Source organism: Contarinia nasturtii, unplaced genomic scaffold (assembly GCF_009176525.2).
Source record: "Contarinia nasturtii isolate CC-2019 unplaced genomic scaffold, AAFC_CNas_1.1 Cnas_scaffold_864, whole genome shotgun sequence".
NCBI classification, from domain to species: domain Eukaryota; kingdom Metazoa; phylum Arthropoda; class Insecta; order Diptera; family Cecidomyiidae; genus Contarinia; species Contarinia nasturtii.
Window position 1 is genome coordinate 351,389 of NW_022198211.1, and position 25,921 is coordinate 377,309.

The following is a 25,921-nucleotide window of genomic DNA, read 5'->3' on the forward strand; positions in this document are numbered from 1 at the left end:
GTGTAAGACGCTGGTGGGCAATGCGTTATTCGAACCGCACGCCATACGCCATTCAATGTGTAGGAATTTTGTGAATGACTACCATAGCTTCATTCTTCATATGTCTATATGTGTGTGAGTTTGTGCGGATACCGTATGTATGCCGTACGTCGTAAGTCGACTTACGCTGGTTTAATTTCAATGAGATTGTCAAATCGACGAGCCGTTAGATTATTTTTTACTTGTTTAACAATATACTATAACTATGAAATGTTAGAAGACATTTTACTTGTATATCTTTATTCAAAATTTAACTTTTCAAATGAAATGATCGATAATGCATTAGCAAAAGTGTAATAATTGTATTATACACAAACCGAAAATGCACAACATTACTCATTGCGTGTTCAGTGTGTATGCGGCATTGCAAGATGTATACGTATAGCGTCTCAGATTCCTCCACTGTTCTGTATACAAATAAACATAGCCATACGCTTATATATGGTACATATAAAATGCGCGCGGATTTTTTATGTTTGCTGTTGTAGGCAGATAGTTTACTGAATGGAAACATATACATACATCGAATTGGTAAATTTAACAGCCCACACCAATACACATTTTGTGTTATTGTAGGATGTATCGCATATCTATTCGTAAGAGATCGAAAAGAGCGTTAGTTTGCTTAATTTATTGGAAGTAAATAAAATATGTAACCACATATTTTTCAAAAAATTATTCTTAAACGAAGAATGTATGTGTACAACGTAATAAATTTTTCAGGAAACACGTATTCATTTCGATAATTTGTGAAAAATTTTCAAAATGATTTTTATTTTATTCTTTTCATTTGGCTATTATTTAAAGAGAATATTTGTTGAAATAAAATCATGTAAATAAAAAAAGTAAGACAGCATGCATTTTGTAAGTCAGATTGAATTCATAAAAAAGACATCGAACGTTACCGCATCGTTACATGTACTATAATATGAATGAATGAATGTAATATGTAGACAATCTGCCGTACATTGATACTAATGAATGATCGTCAAATACTGCACAGTACTTGAAAATCATACATTTTTATACGATTTTACTCATGGTGGAGACGCCCATACGTTCACCGATTTTTGTATGATATTCTCAAATGACATGAGTTTCATAATTATTTATATGTTTGGAAATAAAATGTTTATATGAAATTGAGTGTGTGCGTCTCCAACATTTGTGAAATCGTATAGAATGTCCTAGATTTTTCCTACCTGATTCCGAGCCAAGGATTTCAATGGTAATAACCGTTTTGCTTGGTTGGTTCATGACTTCATACAATTTTTTTGGAAGTTTACATTTTGGTCTACTCTGGAAAACTCTTGAACGATTTTTCTGAAAATTAGTGTTGGCGGTTTTTTGGAACGAGAAAATCGAATCTGATATTTATTATGCGATACGATGAAATTTGTATGATATGTCCCAAAAATTTGTATGGGAGACATGCCTGTATGGTGTTTACTCCCCCCCCCTGTGATTTGGATGAGAAAAAATTTTTCGCGAAAATTATTCGAATTTGCTAGGGTTTTTAGATTCCAAAAGTGAAGATCTTTTTTTTCTTTAGCTCATCAATGTAGAAAATTGAGGAGAATTCTTTCAATTTCCTAGGTATTTTGGTTCCGAGTGAATTTTTTCCGATTTGCTAGGGTTTTTCGCGGAGAAAATTCTTTCGATTTTCTAGGGATTTTCGCATCAAAAAGGTGACTTCCAAAAAAAAAAAAAAACGAAAATTTGTCTGATTTGCTAGAGAAATTTTTGGTTTCCGAAAACCAGGAGGATGGTCTTATATTTTACTTTCAGAAAGGAATTTATCAAAATAAGATATTATAATAAAACAGAAAAAAATCTATAGTTGATGTTAATTCCAGGTGGCAAACCTATTTTGTTTTCGGCAATTGAGATGACGTTGTTATTCTTGCTACGAGTCACAATTCGGTAAGTTTTAACCATTTACTATAATGTTGAATGCATTACAGTCAAAGCAGTGACCATATAGGACGATTTCCCGAAATGGTAAAAGATATGAGACAGGGAACAGGGAAATACCTCGTAGAGTGAGATTTAGATGTTAATGGGTGTGATTGGTGTAGAGAAACTAAAGACCTGGATATCGAGCAGTTTGGAAATAAATGTGATGCTTTTCATTTCGTACACAGGCCTGAAAGGTACACTGAAAGGTACAATCGGTCTATAAATGATTGTTGTTGTTGTGATTATATTGAAAATAAAATTGGAATATGTGCTTGCAAAAAACAAAGAATATTCTCTTCAAGATAATAAGATAAGATGTCGAAATTACCTATATAGACAGGTCCCATGTACTCAATTTTTCCACGTGCTGCCAAATGATCGCAAAAGTCACCTTGATTATGAAACTTGTTGTTATGAAGAGAAATTTGAACGTATAGATTACAAACTGTTTCTATTGCCTTTCATCACTTCATTTTTACGTGTTAACCCATAATGTTTCTCAACGAAATTGTTTTGCAGGTAAAGCAGTGGTAAATGGATCAAAATCATTTGCGTTTCATGCCAAATGAATCATTTAATTCACATGAAATGTTGGAAAATAAATTATAATCAAAAATTAAAATTTAACTCCGTTGAACCCTAACACTGTATTCCAAAAATAAAAAAATAGTTTTAACCCAGAACTTCTAGGACATAATGGGTTATCCGAATTTACAACAAATGTATTTTCGCGGAGCTGTTTTTCTTTCTTGTGCAAACATATAGGTAATTCAAAATAAAATTAGTTTACACGTTTATTTTTTAAACAGATGTATTTCAGGAATTCCAAAAGATTGCTATAAATTCAAGCCTTCTCAGCTAAATATTTCATTCGCATTAGAAACATTCAATAGAAACGGTGACAAAGCAAAACTAAAGTAACGATGGCAAAATTATTGACAACTTTGAGTTTTTTGTGTGTGGTGAGTGAAGATAATCCTTTTAAGAGAATAGTAATATTCGATTTTATTTCTATATAATTCTATTTCTTCTTTTAAATAGGCTCCAGCAGTTGGTAATTTCAATAAAAAAATGAGAAGGTTTTATATCATACATGGGCACAGGGGGTGTAATCCCGTATTGAGTACTTCTTTCCATTAACCGGGATTTTTTTGCAAGAAAGTGGCGACCTTTTATTTAGGTCCTCAATTTTCTGTTAGAGCGGAGAATTATTTCGATTTGCTAGGGTTTTTGATTAACGAATATACTTAATATTTGAGTCATAATTTTTCTAAATCACACATTCACATACATCACTTATTTACTATATTTATTTTGGTCATAACTGGTAGTGTGCGAGGTTACATTTTTATGGGGATTAGATCTGTCATTCTATCTACTTCAATTTTCCCTAGAAAATCGAAAAACTTTTCCACAGCCCCATTCTAATAAGGGATTTCGATTCCACTTGGTGATGGAAAGAATTTTCAACACCTCAGGCGAGGGTAGCTACTGATTATAACTGTATATTTTTCTCAGTTTTTGGAGTTTGGGGTGTTAGTGAAAAAATTGATTTGCCTGTTTACAATCCCAATAATGCCAAATTTCTGACTGGTTTGAAATATTTATCTGATAACGGTTGGACTCAATTGTATGTACTAAGTATTAAACCTACATATTGATCTATTTTTGAAAAAAAAAAAAACTAATTTTATTACTTAACTACTACTAGGTATTTACAAGAAGCAGGTGATTCAAGTGCCCCAAATACGTGAGTTAATCACATTTAACGATCTTCATTTTTTAAACAATGTTGAATTTAAATTTAGTACTATTGACGGCCTCGTTGATCAAATTCAAATGGTGATTAACACATACAACTTAAAAGGTGCCAAATATGAGTATAACGTGTAAGTTAAGAAATTGAAGAAAGATGAACATCCAAATAGTTTAACTTACATTTCTTTCACTTCATTTATGTTCAGATATATGCAGCATTTTTATGAGTTGGCGGGAACAATAGGAAAATTGTATCAACAGTAAGATTGTCGATGTTTTAATTTTTGAACAAAATGCATTACATTTGTCACGTAATTTTATAGGGCCACACCCGCTAACAAGCAACTGATTGAACACATTAACCAGGATATGGTCACTGCTTTGGCTGTTATGTTTTCAACATTACTTTAAATGTCGCATCAATAATAACAAAGTTATCTCAGCTCCTGAAAACAAAATAGATTTGCCACCTGGAGTTAACATCAATTTATCATTTTTACTGTTTTGTTCTAATATTTTATTTTGATGTATTCTTTTCTCGAAATAAAATAAAAAATAAAATCATCGAAAGAAGTTAAAATCACAAATAAGTTTTAAGGGGATATTTTTTTTTAATAATTTACACTTTTCAAGCATACATGAATGAAATTATGTTTCAATAATATTACAAACTACTACATGTATATTGATACAAAAAAAAAAAACTACACAAACAATTTATCACATGGTTTTATACCGGAGCTATTTGCTCATATATTTTAAAGTAAATAAAAGATATTGATTGATTGAATGACACATATTTCTTAACTGAAAATCTTATACATATATATGTATCTTTTGCCATATTTAACCAATATGTAAAACTTTATGTTATTTTATGGAACTTGGTGGGAATGATATTTGGAGACTCATTACAAAAATGTCCATTGTTTCACAATTAGATTTCAAATTGGCTTTTTGTGATAACTTAAAAAAACCAATTTAATTTTATAGTTGCCAAGTATAGTTAGATTAATTAATAAAAATCGACAAAATTTCAAAACATTTGAACTAAAAAATTAAATGTGTAGAAAATTGCCCACAAGATTTTCATTCAAGTCGGCATTTATCGAAGTTTAATCAGTATTACAACTTTAATCAGTAGGTAATTGAAACCATCCCTCTGTTTACTTCGGAGGAATCAATGGTGCAGTAGATGAATTGCACTTTTGAACGTGAAGACCTTTCTTTGCTGTTTCTGAGCTCTGAGGACACTGACCTCTGTAGATTAAATCGGTTACATTTCAAAAAGTTTAAACACTTTAATGTATTTCATTCGTTTTTCGTACAAATATAATTCAGAACATTTTGTCTTCAAATGCATTTTATTTTAAAACTGATATATTACCTTCTTACGGTATGCTTCGTTAATTTATAATTCAAATGATATAAAAACAACATCCCAACTGAAACGACTTTGGAAGCATTTTTTATGATTTGTCCTGAAAAATAGTCTCTTGTTTTCGCAAAGTGAGGTCAAAACGAAATGTGTTCGCCATCGTATTGGTTGGATTCGGTGTGTTTGGAACAGTTGCAACTGCGTTCTATAAAGAATACGAGCATCAGTAAATTGATCCAAAAATTTTAATCTAATTCAAAACAAACTTTTTCCTTTTTATAGCTTCTTGCTCGTGCGCGAGTTGTGTTTCTTCTGATTGGATTAGACGGGCTGAAAATTGTATTGAAAAAGGTTAGGAAAGAAAAATAATTCAATCAAATTTCTGTAGTTCATTACACTTTCTGCGACAATCGAACGGACGAAAACGTGCTGCCCCTGCGATGAACTTTCGGCGATGGTGTTTCGTTGGCTTTTGATGCAATTATAGAAAATATTATGAAAATTAATGGGTGTGAACTTTTAATACCTCGATTGGAGGCTGTAGAATTTTGAAATAAATTCAATTAAATTGCACGCAAATTTTCAAGTAAATAATGGAACATTTATATATATTTTTCCTTTCAAAAACTTTCAAAAAAATATTGTAGAATGTAGGTACAGTTTACTTGAAAAAAAAAAGTACACATTTACGAAATTTATTTACCCCAAAATTCGAATTTAACCAAGCTTTGGGTGATGATGAAAGACTGAGACACACTGAACATTTAACATGTGCGTGGCAATGAAAATGATTGAAAGAGCATATGTTGAAGGTCCAATGTGACTTCGTCTCATAATATAAATAATCAATATAAATGGATTGTATTCAAGACACAAAAGGATGTCATATATAGGCACCGGAAAAGTAGTGACAACTTTTTTGTATTTTATCTGTCCAACTCTTGACTATGCTTTTAGTTGAAGACAAAGATTGACATGCAATTCGTTTTTTTTTTACGATTAAGGATGAATTGGCTATTAATAGTTAATTGTGGTATAGGTTTCGGTATATTAATTTGGGTTTGAATTTTGGTATAAATTACTGAACATTTTGATAGATTGCATCTTCGAATTAAATACTGCTGTTATTGGATTATTCAAGTGATTGTTATTGAATGATGACATGCAAGAGAGAATTACAAAAGTCACTTGTACTAAGGATAATAAATTTTGTTGGAGAAAACCACACTAAATGAAGAGGAATAGAGAAGCGCGATTCTATAGTGATGCAATGATTACATACGCTAAAATAGATGTGAATGTTAATCGCTTAGCACGTCTCCAACCTAGTGATAAAAAATTTAAAAAAAAAGAAAAGAAAATTGAACGTGTGCAAAATAAAAACTAGACGAATATAATGAATTTTCAACTATACGACGTTTAGAACAACAACTAATTTACGAAGAGCAAATACGATGTGCAAATAACTTTATAGTATTCTGTCATATCTTGTAGACAAATTATACTTTAAAACATCCAATGAATACGAAATGATGGATTACGAAAGCGTCTAGCTTCAAAACTTAAAGTAATATATTGTTGTTTTTTTCGCAGATCATTGTGTTTGTGCTATTTGTGTAACTATACTTACGCGTTGTATTTACGTTAGTTGTTCGTTTCGATGCTTGCATCATTCCATAGACAACTGCTGCTAACGAAGTATGATGTGATACTTGACGTTGGAATGACGGTGATGTGGCTTGTGGTATTCCTGCTTGCACTGGACCTGGTAAGATTTGATTGACGGACACACCTTTTCCAAATACCTATTGAAAATATTCAATAGTCAATTCATTAGAAATAAGTTTTTTTTTTGTTGATTGATTTAATTTTTTAAAATTTAGAGAAATACCCAATATGTGGTCATTATGCCCTTTCCCTTCACATTGATTTCACCACGTTTCTAACATAGTATTCGGTAATTTTGGGGCATGAAAATAAAAATAGAAATGGCATTTTAAGTAAAAACATTCAAGCCAAGTCGGAAAGAAATTAAAGTTTGAATGCCTACAACACAAGTGTATCCTTTTGAAGATAGGTGCATTGCAGTGTAATCAGGTACTTGAATTTTCCAATTTTCACCTGTTGAATCCATACGTGATGCAACGTTCACTGTGTTACCTGTATAAATCGAATATCATGACTTCACACTGTAAAAATGTAAAAAATAATTCAAAACAATACCCCATATATCGTAAACAGGCTTTCTGGCCCCGATTACACCACTGACCAATGACCCGCTGCTGTAGATTCAAAGAAAAAGAGTATTCTTTAAAGATTGAACAAAAGAATATCATCGTTTTAGGTCAATTGCATCATTTTATATGCTATAATTCTCACCTTATACCGACTCGGAGCTGAAAAGTATTGAATGCGTCTTTATTGACTTCTTGCAATTTTTGACACAGTGTCATGGCAAATTCGACTAAATCACAGACACAATCGTCCTCATTTTCACCCTTCTCCGACTGAAAAATAAAAAATAAAACATTTTCTATTAATCTTTGTTCTCCGGAATGACCTTATCATCAAATGAGAAATTCATTACCTGATGTTTTGGATTCAATCCTGACGCGGCCCTGTAATTATAATTCAATTTTTTTAGCTTTCATTTTCAAAAGGATATACATTCTTTTTTATCCACTTTACATGTATGTGGCTCCAACTGTTTTAATTTTCTCTACCGACGCAAATCGTGGCTCATCCATTAATGAATCAAAATCACAAATAATCTCATTCAAAATCCGGATGCACGCCTTCCCATTTTCAATGTCCTCCGAATAGAAGTCTTGAAAATTTGGAATTGATGCAAACATTACACCACATAAACTATGCATCTTGGCATATAATTCATCAGAACGTCCATCCGATAAATAATAACTGGCAACATGATCGGGAAGTATATTCTGCAAATTTTAGTTATCAATAATACATTAATCGGATGCCAAATGTTGTGTGATACATGCCTTTATAAGTAAATCGTTTAGAACTCTATTAGATTTCATATTTGATAGTTCTTTTTCAGCTTGCTCTTTCCAAATAAAGTCCAGTCTTGATGTGACTTCAACCAGTCTCGCGTGATACGTTACCATTGTAAGAAAAACTATAAGCATAATATTCATTCGGATTGTAAGTGGCATTCCATATTTTGAGTTAACTTCAGATTCTACTGAAGCCTCTTCGAAGACCTCCGGAAATATAAATGAAATCAGCATTGCATAGCAACACACCATAATGGAAGCCATAAACGTCTTGACAAGATAATATAATTTCAGTCCCGTTGCAAGTGCAATTAAGCACAAAACCCACGTGAAAACCAAATATTCCGGATGAGTACAGGTTTCTGTCTGACTTTTCGGTTGAATTAAATTACGTGACACTTTTTGATTCGAAAGGAGATCTTTTACATTCTTATTTATAAATTTATCCGAGTCTTCAATATGATTACTGTTCAATTCATTGGTTATTTGAAGTTTTGATAGATTATTTGGATATAATTCATTTATATTTTCTGATTTGGATTGACTGGTGCTGCGGTTTGTCATGTTAAAATCGTTAACACTTTGATTTAGTTCCATTGGACACAGAATGGACATGGAGCTTGCGGCTGACAATAAAAATATGATTGTACATATGAAAAATGTACGAAAATCACGATGATGTACTAATGACGCTGAACTTTTTTGCAGAAACATTGGCAAAGTAGAAAACTCTTCGGCCATCACAAGAAGCATTTGAAACGTTAAAATCACAGTCGAAACGCTCAGACATATTATTAATATTGTGCATCGTGGTATAATCATGGCTTGAATGAATACAATGAAAATCCAAATAATAAATACGGATAATACATTCGATCGAAACATGTCTTCACGTAGTTGACAATATTTCGATTCCTGTGTGGAATCCTTGAATTTCAGCGTCAATGGATGCAGATACTCATTTCTCATTTGCTTATTTGAATTGATTTGAATACTTTGATCAATAAATTCGTCAACATCTTCCTCTATTGATGCAACGGGTGCCGTCATTTCTTGTGCCACATACTCATTTCCTTTAACTGTATCCATATGATTCTCATCGCTTTCGTTGAGCTAGTTAATCAAAATGAATAAATTTTAATTTAAAGAGAAAATTATGAATAATCGACACACATACATTCCAAAATGGGATTTCCGCAATCCAATCAAATGGTATTTCATCATCTGGGATTGTGTACCGCGAGTCGCTTTTTGTTTGCCGTTTATTGCTTTCGTCGTTACTAGAGTTTTCATGTATAAATGACAGACTATTTTTTGCAAGCTCACTTCTTGAAGTTTGATCGGATATCGCACTCATGCGGCGGGCACAATAACGTTTTCGTGCTCTAAAAAGATGTTATCAAATGATGAAAAAAGAGTGGTTATTTTTTTAAATTTTGAAACAGTTTTGTACCTTAGCGGCTCCGTTCGTTTAATTAAATAAGTTTTGATGTTCAGCATCTTCAAATGGCTGTCACGGCTCCCACCATCACCTTACAAGATTAAGAATTAAGCCATTTGAAATTAAAAATTTCAATTATTATTATTTTTATTTACCGGGTTCAACCTCGTATGCATCATTGAGACATTTCAGCGTAGCTTCAGATATGTGAACTCTTCCCGGAACTCCTCCTGTATCCATGCAAGAATTTGAAAATAAAAAATCACATCTTTTGTTTACTTTTTTAATACATTACCTGATTCCATATGATTCGCAATAATCACGTCGTTTGACCAGACCTATTGTAAAGAAATGATATCTAATAAAAATGATATATGAAAAAATAGACAATGCTCACGTCGAAATGCCATTTCTTAATCCCTAAGACGCCACACATAACAGAACCACTGTGTATACCAATTCTCATGTCCAAGTCGACCTTAAATATAAAACACAGTGGTGAGTTACTAGTTCGTATTTACAATTCTTCGAAGAAATCATACTCGGGTGCTATGTCGAACATCCTTAATGGCTTTTATCATGTGAAGGCCTGTTTCTACACTGCAAACAGCATGATCTGGACGCGATTTCCAACTAGAAATTATCATTTGTTTTTATTTATTTATATACAAGAGTTTTTTTTATGGAACAAGCCTCTGACTATTATTCCTTACTATAATGCTTACCTTTGACTATCAAACATACTGAAAAAAAGAATTGTTATGTTATTCCTACTTTTCTTTGCACCAGATATTTGGAATCTATCGTATTAAATTTATACCTGATACAGTAATAGCAATCGCCGAGCAATTTTATCCGTAAGCAGTGATTGTCCTAAAACGAAACAGTTTTGAAAATGTTATGTATGAAATGTTTACAAAATGAAATACTCACTTCGGCTATTTTATCAAAACGTGCAAATAAATCATTTAAAATTTTCACAAGTTGTTGAGCCGATGTTTTACTTGCCAATTCAGTGAACCCCTTAAGCGAGAAAATGAAATTCAATTGAAGTACTTGAAAGCAATATTCAATTGAATAATTCTAACTAACCTTGATGTCAGCAAAAAGAATGCTAACGTTCTCCATGTGGTAGATGTACAATTTTTTGAATTGAGCATCAACATTTGCGTCGGCTCCTTTGTACGTTTCTTTTCTGATGTCAGTGTTCACAAACATTGGTAAAACTAAATTAAAATGAGAAATATTCCGGTTTATTTTTCTTTTGTCCTCTGAGGCAATGATTTTCAATTTTTAGAGCTTTGGAATTTTTTACAAATTCTCCAATTCAGAAGTTCTTCTATTTAAGTATTCTGTAGTTTAAATATTCTTTTTCATACAAAAATTGACCGTATGCTAAAATGTGCATCATACATGAATATCATAAATGGAACAAGCTTTTGATGAACATAAAATAGATTTATCAATACTTGGAGTGGATATAATTCAATTAAGTCGCATCAAGAACAAATGGTGCGTGCAATATGTTAAATCATCTACCTAATAAAATCTATCTGGCTCTAGATAACGCCCATTGCTAATCACTTTAATGTGAAAAAGACTTTATAGTTCAGTGACTATTTGTCTACTCTAGTTTGACATAGCTGTTCCACTTACTAGAATCAAGAAGTTTTTGTGTCCGTTTGTACTCTTTTTCCGAGTCTTTTTTGTGTTCCATAGCTTTATGTGTTTCAATGAATGCTAATCGCTGTCCACGGTCAGTAAGATATTTTGTATACATTCCAGCAAAATTTATAGCCAAATATAGAAGTGAATTCGCCAACAATTGCCGTGTTATACAATTTGAATCCTGTGCACGCAAACAGAGAAAAATATTACCATTTTTAAAAAAAATGGGAATTTAAAACAAATGCAAATAGAAAATTCATCAATTTATTTACACTACTCTTTTGCAGCTTTCCAGTAGATATAATCAACAAATGACCAAACCCCGAAATGCTTCCGCCAATCATGCAAAATTTTAGGGGTGCTGGTAACATGGCATACGGTACGAATATAATAAAAAGCATGTACCAAACCATACATTCTCTATCGGCAAAACCAACGCATTCTCCAACAAAACCTATATGAAAATTATTTGTGGTGAAACAAAGAGGAAATGCGTATAAATGACAAAATTACTTATTATTTCACGTATTCGAATCATTGGATAATTAAATTGCAACCACAAAATAAATTCAATACGTTATGAAAAATGTGATAGATAGTTTTTGGTCAAAATTATTACCTTGCACATTAAACAACAGCCAACTAACAATTGCTGCCCAATGCAAATAGTTATTGGCAAAACATTTCCACAGACCAAGAACACAAATTCCCAAATTTGCAAAGGCACAACAAATCGTCCATGAAACATGCTCCGGCTGTATGGGCTAAAATTATGTTTTGTGGGAAAAAAAAGTTCATTCAATTTAATAGAGACGAAAGAAAAATTTGATTAAACATCATTGAAATAATAAAGTTAGTACATACAAGTTCAGCAGATTTTCTGCATATCCATATTATTGCTAAAACTATTTTCAGCATTAAATCAACAACGTTCACAATTAGCAGAGACTTTTGGCGTTGCCTGTGTGAATAAGTTAAATAACTATGCTCTAATGATCGTGCGCGGAATGAGTTTGTGAGTGATGGGCATAAAATGCCTCTGACCACATTTCCACGCTTGAATGCAGAATAAGCTTCATTATTAAACGGTGGTTGATTTTCAGTCGATTTAACTTTTCCTGCATAAATTTTGTGGGGAACAGCGTTGAAAATGAAAAAAAAAAAATGGTCGTATAGATTATTGATTTCACCATAATACCATCGATAGTACCATCGCTAGATAAAAAAAGTTACTTTATACGTTATTTGTTTATCGATAAAAAAATGTGATAGGATAGATAGCAAATATTGACCTTCATACGAAATGACGTAACTTAACACGCTCGCCCCCTTCTAATCTTCCTAATTAAACTCGTAAATGAATCACACTTTGAAAAGAGGGCTCGCGAAAAAAAAACAATTATTGTAAGCGCTTAAATTGTGCAGGTGTTGAATTGTGTGAGCGATAAATACGAAAACGGTTTGTTTGCTTATTGATGTAGTCAATTTCAAACAATTTAGCTAATTGAATTTGCGTGCTCTGCATACATGTATGTTGAAAAATACAGTAAGTTGAAAGGAACGGTTGTTTTAACATCCCCTCTGGAAATCCAGACAATACATTTGGATGTTGTCATCCAGACATTTCAGCTCATCCGGCTGACGTCAGGCGCTGAAATGGATCGACAACAATTGAACTGATTGTTATAGTTATAAAAACACTCCCATCATTCTATTGTTTTCACTCCATTTCAGCGCCAGACGTTGGCCAAATGAGCTGGATGACAATATCCAAATAGATTGTCTGGATTTTCTCCTTAAAATATAAATCAAACTGGATGATTCAAAAATTAATATATTGTAAAAAACAGCAGGAGAGAGGAAGAGTGAAATGTCTCTGTTTAATAGCGTCTGAGTATGTCATTTCGTTTAAAATTCATCATGAAAATATTTACCTTGATTAAGTGTTTGCACGGAACCTGAAATACTATTTCGCACGCTTACTGCGTGGGGACCAATATTGTTTATTTGTTCAATATTCGAAGGTTCATTATAATGATCGAAGTCATCTTGGGCGCCGTCTCCAGGCAAACGAGGAATTTTCGAAATATCATCCACTGATAAAATCTAAACGAAAACCACTATGACGTATGAGATTATTTTTCAATATCGTTTTATATCAACGGAATCACCTCATTTTCAAAATTGTTGTTTGCACCTTCCGATTGGCTATTCATTTTATCTTCCTTAAAACTTTTACTTCTTTCCCAAGACTTCTCCAGATATCAGTCCAAACGCCTACAATTTTTTTATGTTTCCAACAAAGAAAATGCGTTTAATTTCTTCTAATTTTTTAAGTTCATTTATCTAACGGAAATTTTGATGAAGTTAAAAAAATCATCTGTGAATATTGCTTCTAGCAAAAATGATGTTAATAAATATTACAAACACTTAGTCTTTAATAAAATGAATGGTGATTCGTCATTTTTTTTTATTTCATCAAATAAAGTGCCTTGAATTTATTTCAATCGCACCTTTCTATTTATGTTCAATTTTTGAAAACTCTTCCAAGGAAAACCAACTTTTTATGAAGGAAAACTTAACATAAATATTTGCACTGACTCACCAAAATAAATCTATATAAATCACCAACTTTGAGATTTTAGCTTTGTTATCTCTGTAGTTCTTTCAAACGATGCCATAAAAACGACGAATGTTTCTTAAAGATAAAAGGCTATATCATATTTATAACAATCATATAGCTACAATATACCTGAACGCAGTATTGGCTTTTATATGATATTAAAAAATATTCCTTTTCTAACGAATCCGCATATAACATCGGCTAACTCTTGATATTATGCCATTTACTTTGATTATGAATATAGGACAAATAATCGTTTACGCGTACATCACACACGAACGATAAGTGACGAGCATACTTATGTACTGCGAGCTTCTTTTGTTATGGAAAATGACATGAATGGCTGTATTTTTTTGTCTCGCGTTCCTATAAAAATGAATTCACGCGAACGAAACATTTCAATGTGAAAAGGCTTAAAAACATCAGATCATTATTAAGCTTTAATTCGTATTCATATATGTTGCATTAATTATAATTACAGGCAAAATATTAAAAATGTAACTTTCGGAGTGAATTGAATGGGAGCACCCTTTTTGGGAGTGTACCTAGGCCTTTTTGTGTAATGTAATACTTGTACTTGCTTTGTTTGTTGTCGTTGTTTATTTTGTGAGAATTTATTGACAATGAATTGGCTATTGAAATTGTTTTGATGTCTGCAAAATGGGATATCGTGATTTTAGATAGAAAAGACTTTTAGTCAATGATTTCAACATTATATAGAGTGAAAATGACTTAAAGAATCTCACCACATGCTCTTACTTCTGGACGTTCTAGCTATAAGCGAAAGCAGGACGTGAGATTTGTTAGGTCATTTTCATTCTGAACAACACATATAATCTTGAAATTGATTCAAAAAAAATTGTGATTCAAAAAAATGTCGAATTCAAAAACAAATGTTCAGTATGCGGGAATACATTACAGTATTAATTAAATATACTATGCCACCGATACTAGGGGGTAGACATGATTCATTTGATTCACTGTGATTCAAAAGATTCACATTGTTTAGATGACATTTGAAATGTCACTTATGTTTCATGAAAGAAGTATTTATTGATAAATTAAAATTATTTGTCTCGAAAAAATGATTTCTTGACGTTTTTTTAAATGTATTAACTCATTTTTTTATCTTTTTCGTGTTTTTATAGTAAATTTCAAATAAAATCAACGATAATATTTAGAATTTGTTGAACGATCATGTTAATAAAACCAAAAGTGATGCTTATTTGACATTTGAATGATTCACTGTGATTCACATGATTCAAAGTTTTATAATTCGTGTCTACCCCCTAGCACCGATATGTTGTCAACTTCATCAATAAAATATAATTGTTAATCATGTCAAAATTTAACTGCATATAATGAAGTGAATGTATGTGCTTCTAATTTTACCATGTTTAGATACAAGAAAAATTAAAAATCACACTGGAAAATATGTACAAGTTGTTTCATTCCATAAATGGAAATGCTTATAAATGGTACGAAAATAGTTTTTTTTTATAATCATCGAACTCGATCAATACGTTTATTTCTATGAAAGAACAACACATACGATGATAATTTCCATGAGAACTAACATAACACACAGCCAACACTTATGGGTCTCAGTTTCCAAAAACAAAATGTTATTGCTATTGCTACGACTGTGTGCCTCGGAAGAAAGATGAGTTCACTCGTTATCTACAACTTTTTGATGCTTTTTTTGTGTTCACAGCTTCCATTGTGATGTTATTCAACGTGGCTCACTTTTTAATGACTTTGTGAAATACTTAACCCGGAACACATCAAAGACGGTAAATACATAAAACATCGCTGAATCTTATGATGACGTTGATTTAAGCGAAGTTTGCATATTCATGAACAACTCTTCATTCGTATATGATTTATGGACGTTCAATACTAACTAAAATTTCAATTGATTGAACGCGTTCACAAAGAGACTTTTTTTATGCCGAAGAAAGATTAGAGATAATAATTCTGAAGCATTTATATGAATGGAAGTGATGGCAAGACCAGATCTTTAAAATAGCAATACATCATTAAGCGGCCATTTGTTCTTGTTTGCCACCGTTTTTTTTACAGACTGCAATACCTAGTCAAGCTCGTTTTATAAAAGTAATCTCTCGCGTACTGACATAAGCATCAGCAGGTATTGTGTGAAATAAACAAACATATAAATGGAAACATATGCACTATTATTTTAATAGGACTCAATCACAAACGAGTATGTGGTCAATATTGAATAAAATAATTTATGATGAGATCAAAACATGTTTTATGCAACAATAGAAGTAGAGTAAAAACTTTATTATAAATATCAAACAATTAATACTGATATCTAATACTTTTAAATGTATTACTTAATCGGTGAATTCATTTCAGTTATCTTTTTTATGTTTTCTTCGGTTTTCTTTTACTGTATTAAATGAGAAGCACTTTTACAAAACACAATCCATATATTGTGAAATTCATATTTTCCACAAAACTTTCTTATGAGTTGAAGGTTTTTCTTACTTTTATTTTATAATTTGAATTCTTTTGTCAATAGATTTATCATAGTTGCACGTTTTCTTATTAATTGTAATGGTCGAATTTCATATTTATCACAATAAAACACTATAGTTAATATACAGTTGTATTTACTTTTGTGTCGTGTATGAATTAAAATACGTATTTTTTTTTCTGTTGAAAAAATATTTAAATTTGAATATCTTTATATTCCGAATATAACGGTTGAATAAAAACAGCACCGAACATGACTGCACCGTTCTTGTTGGATGTTGGACTATAACTGAGCTGTTTCCACCGCTCAACAGCAAATTACCTTCTATTCTTAGCGAATATACTATTGAGCATGATAGATACGGTGCTATTTTATATATGCTTTAGCTGACTGTCTCTATTGATATTGGCATTAAAAGGGATTTCACAAACTGTATTACAGTGCTGATGGGACGACGTATATTTTATCAAGAAAAAAATGAGTACTCACTCTCATAGTCAGTCTGCTGGAGTGGAATTTACAATAAACGAATCGTTTCGGTGAAAAAATAGCTCATATTTTGTTCCAAACAACACTAAAATATGAGATTTTTCCACATAGGTTTGTTATTGTACATCAACGTCTCTATATGAAAATAAAATTCATACGAGTATTATTTGGAACAAAATAAGAGCTATTTTTCCACCGCAATGGTTCATATATTTTATATGTATGTGTACATAAATATCAAGGAGATAATGTTAAACGTTTGATTCGCCATTTCTCAAAAATTACCAATTATATACTACAACAACATATCCAATTTTTCAAATAGCTCTGCTATAAAAATAGTAGCAATAAATTGCCTATATATAACGGTTTTTTAATACCCTTTGATGCCATACTATATATATACACGAGTCGAGTATGACAAGTGGTTGGATTTTCTATTGTTTGTATGCAAAGATCAGTCGGAACAATACCACTTACACTCAGTCACTCGTGTGCATAGATTTCTCGCCAGATATGTTCTTTTTTCAATAAAAAATGTTCATATTGAAATGCCTATCATCGAAAGTCGATATTTTCAATATATCATTTGACTCGAGTCACTGATCAGTATCGCCACCTATATATCGAAAAATTTTGATAAAATATTATCAGATAACCAATATGTTTTATATAAATGCTTCTGTTTTTGCGGAAATGCTTATTGGTGTATATTAGACAACAAAAACGCTGTAGTTTACCCTAATATGAATTTATAAATTTGGCGCTCTCATAGAGGAATTTCGAATGCACATCGTATGGAGCGTATGTTGAGGCAATCAGAGACTAGGAAATCGAAAGATTTTTTCTTCTTTCTATGCAAATCTCTGTCTTTTTCGTTTTTTTCTTGCTCTTCACTTTTTTGGCGAAAATCCCTAGGAAATTGAAATTTGTAAAGGGATAATTTCCCAAATCCATTCTCCAGGGGGGGCCAATTAGACCCCTCGGACCCCTGGTCAGAATGTATGAATATACGTAAAATACGAAAATTTATTAAGTGACATTTTACAATACCATATGAAAATTATAGTAGTCATGAGATTAATTTATAAGTAAAAATTACTTGAAAGGTCTCAATGTGACGCATTACTGTGTTCTGATATTTTAATTGACACATACACTGGGATACGCGCAAAATGCTAATATTACAATTGCATCGCCTATAGGCGATAGCTATCTCACTTTTAAAAACAACTAACTCTTGTTTTTATTGTTCTCGGAATCTCGTTTGTAAAATTGAAAGTTAATCAATTTATTTTATTTTTAACTTCTATATTTATCTAGATTATATTACATATACAAATAAAATATGGAAAGAATTTCAACTTATCAACTTAATTCTAAATTAATGATTCATTACTGCGAACAAGTCAATAATATAGGTTCATTTTTGTTGAAATTGTATTTGGAGCATTGATGCCCTAAGAATGTTAATGACTTATTTTATTTTCTAGGATATTCCTACAAATTCAAGTATTGAAAAAGAAACTTCCGCTAATTCAGAATATTGTGGAATGATTGTAAAGGTTACCACGATGGACAGGGCTGTAATGACCCCATCGTGTTCAGGTTTACTTACAAAAACTTCAAAATATGGCAAATATTTGTTCTCGGATCGACCGTTCATCGAAAATATTAAACTGATTCAAAATTAGTAACAGATTTTTTAGTTGATTAAAACAAGAAGAAGTACATAAGTTGAAATCAGTTTTATGACTTTTTGAAAGAGATTTTCATTTTGAATAGCTATCGAATGAAACAAAATGGGGAGATTTATTTTCGGTTATAAAAAAAACTCATGCTTCAAATTTCAAATATTGCTTCTTTCTTTTGTGAGATACAAACATCAAAATGATGTGAATATTTCAAAACCATGACTAAATAATAATAAAGAAAGCGATTTTTTGTCAATAAATAGACAACTTTTGATACCACATGATACTCACACAACATAATATATTCTGACCAGTTAAGTTTGCAAATTAGTCATCATCCAAAATTGAAATTGTATTCATGTTTGTTTGATTCGAAAAGAAGTTAGAATTATAGAACTGGATAAGGAACGAACAAAATATTCATGATGAGAACACGCTGAGAACAAATTTATATGATATAATCAAACATTTTTTTTATTATAGTATTATGACAATCTCGAAATAGTAAGTAGGAATTAGAGACTCATAGTAACGTGAGACGACAAAGTATTCTCAATGCATTTGAATTCTTTTCGGTTCTATAAATATATTTATGTGATGATTATTATGGTGAGCAGTATACGGTTATTCACTTCAGATTTGTAAAAATCGGTAGAAATCAAACGTCGAAATAAAAACCGCCCCGAATGCACGGCGAATAACTTATATACCTTTTGTAGTCTCGCGTTCCTATAACTTATTATAACTTTACATGTTTTCATCTATAAAACTGCACGTTTTAACAGGAAAGATTTTATAATTTAAAAGGTTTTTAAAGAATAATTTAAAATATTTTTATCGTTTTTAATATTCTGTTAATATTTGCATTTAACCCACTTAATATAAAAATAAAATATTGAACAAGTTCAATACTCCAGAAATGTTTTTAAAAAAATTCATCAACGAGAGCCATCACAATAATCAACAAAAAATAATAATTTTCAAATTGATTCGTCGAATAGTTGCCTCTGCAATGAGACACTTTGGTGTTTGAGATTATTAAATTAATTTTTTTTGATGAAAACTGTTTCGCTTTTTACAGAAACTTCTCAGATTTAATTGAACGTGTGATACACTCAAATGAAATACTCGTATACTGCGGATGGTTTTATAACAAATGCTAAATCCTAACTGCACACTTTGATTTTGTATTTGTTTTTCGGAAAAGAAGTAGGCCTAGCACACAGAAACCGTAACTATTTTGGAATAATTGCAATGTAATTTGTTGCAAAAACTTATTGAAAAAACAAATGTTTGCCAATCAAATGTTTATTTGAATTGATTAGAATTACAGAATAGACTGAATTTTTATGAATTGTCTGATAGTATGTAATAATAATCATGAATTATGATGGAAATAGTTTACGTGCAAAACTGTAGATTCAGTAATGAATGTAATAATATAGTAATAATTATAATAGTATTAAATAATGAATCTAAACCAAGCTTGTTTTCGCATAATTGGAAAAGTCAACATAATGATAATAGAAAGCACGGAACACTTCCTAATTCGTATGTATTTTTTTGATTTAAAAACTTTTTTTAGCGAGTAATTTCTATTATTAAAAATATAATACAAGATGTATTTGCAAGCTATTTAACGAAATCTTTTTTTCTCTTGTTCTCTTGCTATAATCCACATTATGGTTACATTTTTGTTTCGGCGGAATTGAGCATACGAGGACATTCTATGTTATTGTTATCGAAGTGGTTACTGGTTAGATCAGACATTTTTCCGAATGTGTTGAGTTGCTACGCCACCGTCCAATTCTTCTTCCTCCTCTGATTCCAAAATCGCATTGTTTGATTTGGTTGAGCGTGTGGTTCGGCTAATTGCACCGAATTCGCTATTTGTGCAAGCAAGACGTTTCGCTTTCGGGGAATCTCCTTCAGAGGACGTTGAATCTTTGTCACAGTCATCATCATTCACTGAATTATGTGGAGAACTTCGTGGAGATAAATTTGGACTTCCTGGTGGACTTAAAGCTTGCATTAAACGTCCTTTTGATTTATCCCAAATGTTTGTAATCGAATCACGTCCAAACAATAACAAAAACGTTTCGATGAAATCACGCGATTTTTCCTCCCATTTTGTAATAAAATCGCCTTTAACTTCGTTCATTACACGTTTCCCTTTGTCTTTAAGTTCATCCATTTTATTTTGGAATCGGAACTTTTTCTCTTTCAAAAAACTGACATTCAATTCCTTGGCAGAATAGCCTCGTGCTAGATTTCGGCGAACATACAAGTCGTAATCCTTTACAATTCGGGCAACGATATCGGAGGTAGAAACACCTACAAAAGCCAATTCAAATATTATTATTAACATTTTTATTATGCAATTGCGCGATTCCTGTATATACATACCTTCAGTACGTTCAGTAGCCACAAACATGCCACGCTCTTTGACTTTCGAATAAATATCTTCTTGATTATCACTCGTATATGGAATTTCATCATGTGCCACGAAGTCAATTTTATACTGTGTCAAAAAGTCATCGGTCAATTCCCACGGAGCATCAGTTACGATCTATGAATGGTTTTCAACAGATATATGTATTAATTATACCGAAAAATGCTATAGAATCATATTTATATATACCTCATCTACATATCGACAATGCCGCACCGCTTCATATCGCTCTTTCTCGTTCATCACCGTGCGACCTTTTCGACTACGAGTCAAACTATCGCTGCAAATTCCAACGATCAAATAAGCGTTCGGAAAAATATTTTTTGCCTACATAGAAAAGATGTTTTTTTTTTATTATTTGGTCAATAATGTGAAAGAAAGGAGAGTTTGATATAGAGAGATATGAGTATGACAAAGAATATTTACCTGCATCAATTGTCTCGCGTGTCCTTGATGGAAAAGATCGTATATGCCTGATGAAAGTAAAAAAACAGTTGTGATTATGTACAATCCAAAAAGTTTGAATAAATCAAATATACTTACCATCTGCGTATACACGCACCCGACGTGGCGTATCACCAGATTTTGCCATATCGTATGTAATTTTTATATTATAATCACATCTCTCACGTTCGAGTATCGCATCTTCATCATCGCAAGATGGAGCAGGCTTGCATATTGTCTAAATAAAACAATCATAATAATAATGATAAACTTATTAATAGCGAACGTATCAAAATAAAGGATTTCATCAATAACTTTAACTAATTTATTCATGAAATGACTGAACAAATAAAGAAATTCAGAGGATGGAAATCTGTAGAGTTTTTTCATTTCATAATTCTTACATATCCATCAACTGATGCGCTTTTTATTGCGTCAAGTAACCTAGATAGTGAATCTCGTCTTGGCAAAGAAGATGCCTCCAGAGATGGTTCACCCACTTCTTTAATACTGTTACGAAACATCTTTTCTCTTTTAATTCACTATCCTTTTTTTGTCGAAGGTCCAACTAGTTTGTTGACAATATTTCGTGTATCTTGAGTTCGTAAATTTTTAAATACCAAAGTAGAAAAATTTGATTGTATTCTATCGAACTGCGTTTGTTTTATAATAATTCATTTCATAGACATGATTACAATTGACGTTGAAAGTGGCAATGCATACTGTGACACTGTTTCATAAAACTATTTTCGACAATTCGGAAAATGTAAGAAAATCTGCAAATTTTATAATATTATGCGTCAACAAATAACCCAATTCGCCCGACACAAAAAAAATTCAATTTATTTTCTCCTCCAATAAATCTCGATTGAAGTTAAACACAAAGATTACGTGCAACCAAATAAATAAGTCAACTTATGTGATAATATGTCAAAAACAATCGAAATGTATCTAAGTGTACTGTACATCGTCATAAAAAATATTCAAAAAGCAATTTACGTTTTGCTTGAATCGATTGGAAGTAAGAAGAAAAAAAGTGGTTAGAGAAAGAAAAGAGGGGAAAATTATGGTTGAAATATATTGAGTTATCGTTCACAAATATATGAATGAAAGAAAGTCGTATGATGACTTGCGCAGATGTTTACCGCTTTTTTAATGGAATGGGCACAGAAAAATTGACGATGTACAATTGTATGAAATGACAGTTGCAAACAATAGTGTGTTCGCTTGTATATGTTACCTAGTATGTTACTGTGACCTATAAATGTGTGATTGTATGAAAACAACAATAATCCGGTTGCAAGTAACCCGGTATGATTTCATCATCGTTTATTCTTCAATGTGCTTGTATTCGAATCACGCGATATTTTTCTGTGTGTCTATTGAACCAATCCCGAGTGTGGATATTGTTTTCTATGCATCGTACGATTATTATGTTGGCAATTTGATTCAAATACATTTATTGCACAATTTTCAAATAAATCTAGTTCTGTCCTTGCCCTCTGAATAAAGGAGAAATCATTTTCATAGAATTCATTTAGCATTTTTAGCGACAAATTAAAGTCAAAGATTTATTGCATATGACCATTAATTCAAAATAAATGAACATCGTTTGAATCCTTATCACACTACTTCGCTACAATACTTGCGAGTGTAATAAAATCAAGCGGGAACATACATTATCTTCCGTAATGTGTGATGTATGTGTGCGGAAAAGAAATACATTTTAATATGTTATGACATTTTATTCTGCAAATTCAAGCAATCCAGAACCGTTTTGTTGTGCAAATATTACGTCACTCATAAAATTCTGTCGCTATCTATCCAAATCTAGCGTAATTTTAGAAGATCTTAAGGTGACATTTAAATGATAAAAAACAATCGTTTAATTTGCCAAAGGTTATTGAATATTCATTTGAAAATGTGTGAGTATGAATCCGGTGTTATGACGAGAAACCGATCTATTATTGAAGTAGTGATCACGATAACAGTGGAAATGAGAGTATAAAAATAGAACATAGGAAAGAACCAAATCACTTTTACGAATATAATGTTCAACTACATACACAGTATGTCTATGTTATAATACGCATATAATTCAGTCATTTCAATAACTTTAAAGCACCATATTCACTTTTGACAGAATGATTTGATTCTATTTATATGGAGAAAAAATATTTCAACATGTCTGCCACAATTATTATATAAAATTTTATTCATTCAAATTACTATTAATTTGTTGTGCGACACGTGCCGAGCCAGTGTTCACTTTTTCCACGGTAAGTGATGTGGCGTTTACTATTGGCGTTTGTTGTCAGTCAAATGATTTGCCTTGACACATGGCCCAAATTTCAGTTTATTGAAATTTGTAAAATTGTTTTGTCGACACTTTGTCATTATTACAACAGTCTTATAAACAACTTGTGTTTGATGTGATTTTACTTTATATTTTCCACACAATGTTTCGCAAACGTCCATATATAATCATACGGAAGGATACAACAAAGTTAGTCAACAAGACAAGTCAAGTGTTTGTTATGACTAGAAAGTGGCTTGAGAAAATAACGAATGATCAGCGAACGGAACTGATAGACATTTCAATTTTCACTTTGTTAATTAGCGTTTTACTCGATTTAAAACCAATTAAAATAAATGTCATTCATTATTGTTTATCTGTATCATTATCATTAGTGTTATTGTTTTTATGGGAAATTTACTTACGACAATCGATGGTTGAGACGGTGTCCCATTTGATGGATTACTATCACCATTTTTTATGATTGGCTTTGATTTTATTGATGTTAAACCATTTTGGACACTATGAATTGAACTACGCGGCTGGGTAATGCTTGGTGGTAGTGTCGATGCTTCTGATTCCAATGATTCCATCTCTTCAACGTTTGATGTAACAGTGACTGCAGCTTTGCATGAAGATAAATAGCTCGATGATCGTGTGGCAAGAGAATCACGAGAACGTTTTCGGGTTGGTGACGAATGTAGAGAAGACGAAGTTGTCGATGTTATGTAGTCAGCCATTGCTTATCAATATATTTATATTTATTGCTTACGGAAAGATTCGAGAAGCAATCGTAGATAGAATGAAAATTACACGAGCCAACACGATGCACTAATTAGAAACAATCAATGACGAGAACATTTAATTTTCATTTGACAATTCAATTCCGTGAAATTGCTGAATAATAAATCAATTTGCTCCGTGTTGTTGTTTCCACTATAGTACACTTCTTCTTTTAAAAGTTTAGAATAACAATCTAGGCCGGCACTTTACACTTATATTAGGAAGTCACATATAGTTTTCGTATTTCGAAATGGATATCGTTGATGTTTATTAAACTCGTGATCAACAGCAAGGAAGTATTTTTTTTTAAATATTTGTGCTGGAATTGATGAGCTGTAAGAAAATAATTGTTGATTAGAAAACAAAATTTAATGCATGATTAAAATATGATATTTAGATCAATTCAAAAGACCATTTGAAGGCGTGTTATATAATTCGAGATCAAAACAATGAGTAATTAAAATCTCAAAAAAATCGAAGACAATGTCTCATCATCTAAAAATGATATATAAATCAATTCATTTCCCCAAATAATACAAATGTTATCACTTGAGTGGTTGCGACGTCAGCATATCGTACGTATAGAATCAAAGTTCATGTATTTTCATCGATTTGTCATGTCGAAAAGAACCGGAGCTCAATTTTTTTTCGTGCATTAAACTGATAAAGAAAAAATCACGCCACTCAAACTTTCGATGTATTACCGTATACCTTTCAATTGAATGATAACTTGCTTACTCACACTTTGTTGGCAGCAATTGTGTTAATTGAATTTAAAATCGATTTTTTCGTTCTATTCCTTTTTTAATCAAACTTCTGTCGTCAGAAATGTATTATTGGCACTTTTAGCGTATGCTCAATCAAATAATTATGCAAATATTTCATTCACATTGCTTTAAAAAGAATATTAATTCATGCAATTAATGATAACGTGCGCCTAGTCACGGTGAAAATGATGCAATTTCGAAGTTTTACAGAAAATATTTATTCGGATTCCGTTCATAATGTGGAAATGGTTAACGTAAGAGAAAAGTTTCATAATTAGAGACCTTAAAGGTGCTTGAAAAATCGGATTTGGAGTTAACGAATTGAACGTAAACAACGATGATCTTGGTGTCTTTATTTTGAAAACAATTAAATGCTTAAATGCACGCAACTATCTACGAAATGAATATCCAGCGAAACGAATTTTTATGACATTGTGTTTGTAACCAATAATAATTCATAGAATGTTTACAAAATGATGAAGCGACAATATTGCAATTTGTTCGCCACTTTTTAGCGAATTAATTTCACAGGCGCCTGACAAAATCACATGATCATATCTCTTTTTCATATATATATTTATTCGATCAACTTTCAATTGGCTTACGG

General features: G+C 31.6%; 3 protein-coding genes across 14 annotated transcripts; 1 reads left to right on the forward strand and 2 right to left on the reverse strand.

The window, feature by feature from the left end:
- Positions 1-2,876: 2,876 nt before the first annotated feature.
- LOC116342541 lies at positions 2,877-4,296 on the forward strand. The gene is made up of 7 exons (XM_031770201.1): positions 2,877-2,960; positions 3,040-3,052; positions 3,517-3,628; positions 3,710-3,748; positions 3,807-3,887; positions 3,963-4,016; positions 4,080-4,296. The coding sequence occupies exons 1-7, from the start codon at positions 2,922-2,924 to the stop codon at positions 4,165-4,167; spliced, it is 426 nt and encodes a 141-aa protein (XP_031626061.1). The 5' UTR covers positions 2,877-2,921; the 3' UTR covers positions 4,168-4,296.
- A 309-nt stretch (positions 4,297-4,605) lies between these two features.
- LOC116342455 (adenylyl cyclase 78C) lies at positions 4,606-17,339 on the reverse strand. Of its 11 annotated transcripts, none has more exons than XM_031770073.1 (30): positions 16,401-17,339; positions 13,869-14,252; positions 13,435-13,540; positions 13,198-13,369; positions 12,128-12,381; positions 11,883-12,027; positions 11,536-11,717; positions 11,252-11,444; positions 10,688-10,821; positions 10,529-10,618; positions 10,416-10,468; positions 10,321-10,338; positions 10,138-10,228; positions 9,993-10,073; positions 9,891-9,933; positions 9,751-9,825; positions 9,608-9,686; positions 9,332-9,539; positions 8,140-9,267; positions 7,823-8,079; positions 7,722-7,752; positions 7,514-7,641; positions 7,358-7,416; positions 7,185-7,294; positions 7,026-7,076; positions 6,765-6,939; positions 5,531-5,603; positions 5,401-5,464; positions 5,144-5,339; positions 4,606-5,016 (listed from the first exon to the last, which is right to left on the reverse strand). In XM_031770073.1, exons 3-29 carry the CDS (start codon positions 13,477-13,479, stop codon positions 5,226-5,228), a joined length of 4,053 nt encoding a protein of 1,350 aa, XP_031625933.1. In that variant the 5' UTR covers positions 13,480-13,540; positions 13,869-14,252; positions 16,401-17,339; the 3' UTR covers positions 4,606-5,016; positions 5,144-5,225. The 11 variants fall into 11 exon arrangements, with proteins under 11 accessions (XP_031625933.1, XP_031625934.1, XP_031625932.1 ...); XM_031770074.1 differs by lacking the exon at positions 16,401-17,339 and adding an exon at positions 16,247-16,321; XM_031770072.1 differs by lacking the exon at positions 16,401-17,339 and adding an exon at positions 15,439-16,102.
- Positions 17,340-19,864: 2,525 nt separating this feature from the next.
- LOC116342511 (choline-phosphate cytidylyltransferase B-like) lies at positions 19,865-24,886 on the reverse strand. Of its 2 annotated transcripts, none has more exons than XM_031770157.1 (6): positions 24,190-24,886; positions 21,568-21,706; positions 21,451-21,497; positions 21,214-21,351; positions 20,979-21,141; positions 19,865-20,906 (listed from the first exon to the last, which is right to left on the reverse strand). In XM_031770157.1, exons 1-6 carry the CDS (start codon positions 24,502-24,504, stop codon positions 20,335-20,337), a joined length of 1,374 nt encoding a protein of 457 aa, XP_031626017.1. In that variant the 5' UTR covers positions 24,505-24,886; the 3' UTR covers positions 19,865-20,334. The 2 variants fall into 2 exon arrangements, with proteins under 2 accessions (XP_031626017.1, XP_031626018.1); XM_031770158.1 differs by lacking the exon at positions 24,190-24,886 and adding an exon at positions 21,873-22,431.
- Between the last annotated feature and the right edge of the window lie 1,035 nt (positions 24,887-25,921).

Bases quoted from the DNA above. Each gene is read 5' to 3' on its own strand.
- LOC116342541 (XM_031770201.1), top strand. From the start codon at position 2,922: ATGGCAAAATTATTGACAACTTTGAGTTTTTTGTGTGTG. The intron at 3,749-3,806 runs GTGAGTTAATCA...ATTTAAATTTAG, and splicing joins GATTCAAGTGCCCCAAATAC to TACTATTGACGGCCTCGTTG. The intron at 4,017-4,079 runs GTAAGATTGTCG...GTAATTTTATAG, and splicing joins ATAGGAAAATTGTATCAACA to GGCCACACCCGCTAACAAGC.
- LOC116342455 (XM_031770077.1), bottom strand. From the start codon at position 13,479: ATGAATAGCCAATCGGAAGGTGCAAACAACAATTTTGAAAATGAG. The intron at 10,469-10,528 runs GTGAGTATTTCA...GTTTCGTTTTAG, and splicing joins GTTTTGATAAAATAGCCGAA to GACAATCACTGCTTACGGAT. The intron at 9,826-9,890 runs GTAATGTATTAA...GCATGGATACAG, and splicing joins TGCGAATCATATGGAATCAG to GAGGAGTTCCGGGAAGAGTT.
- LOC116342511 (XM_031770157.1), bottom strand. From the start codon at position 24,504: ATGGCTGACTACATAACATCGACAACTTCGTCTTCTCTACATTCGTCA. The intron at 21,707-24,189 runs GTAAGTAAATTT...TGTTTTATTTAG, and splicing joins CGTCTCAACCATCGATTGTC to ACAATATGCAAGCCTGCTCC. The intron at 21,498-21,567 runs GTAAGTATATTT...TACTTTCATCAG, and splicing joins GGTGCGTGTATACGCAGATG to GCATATACGATCTTTTCCAT.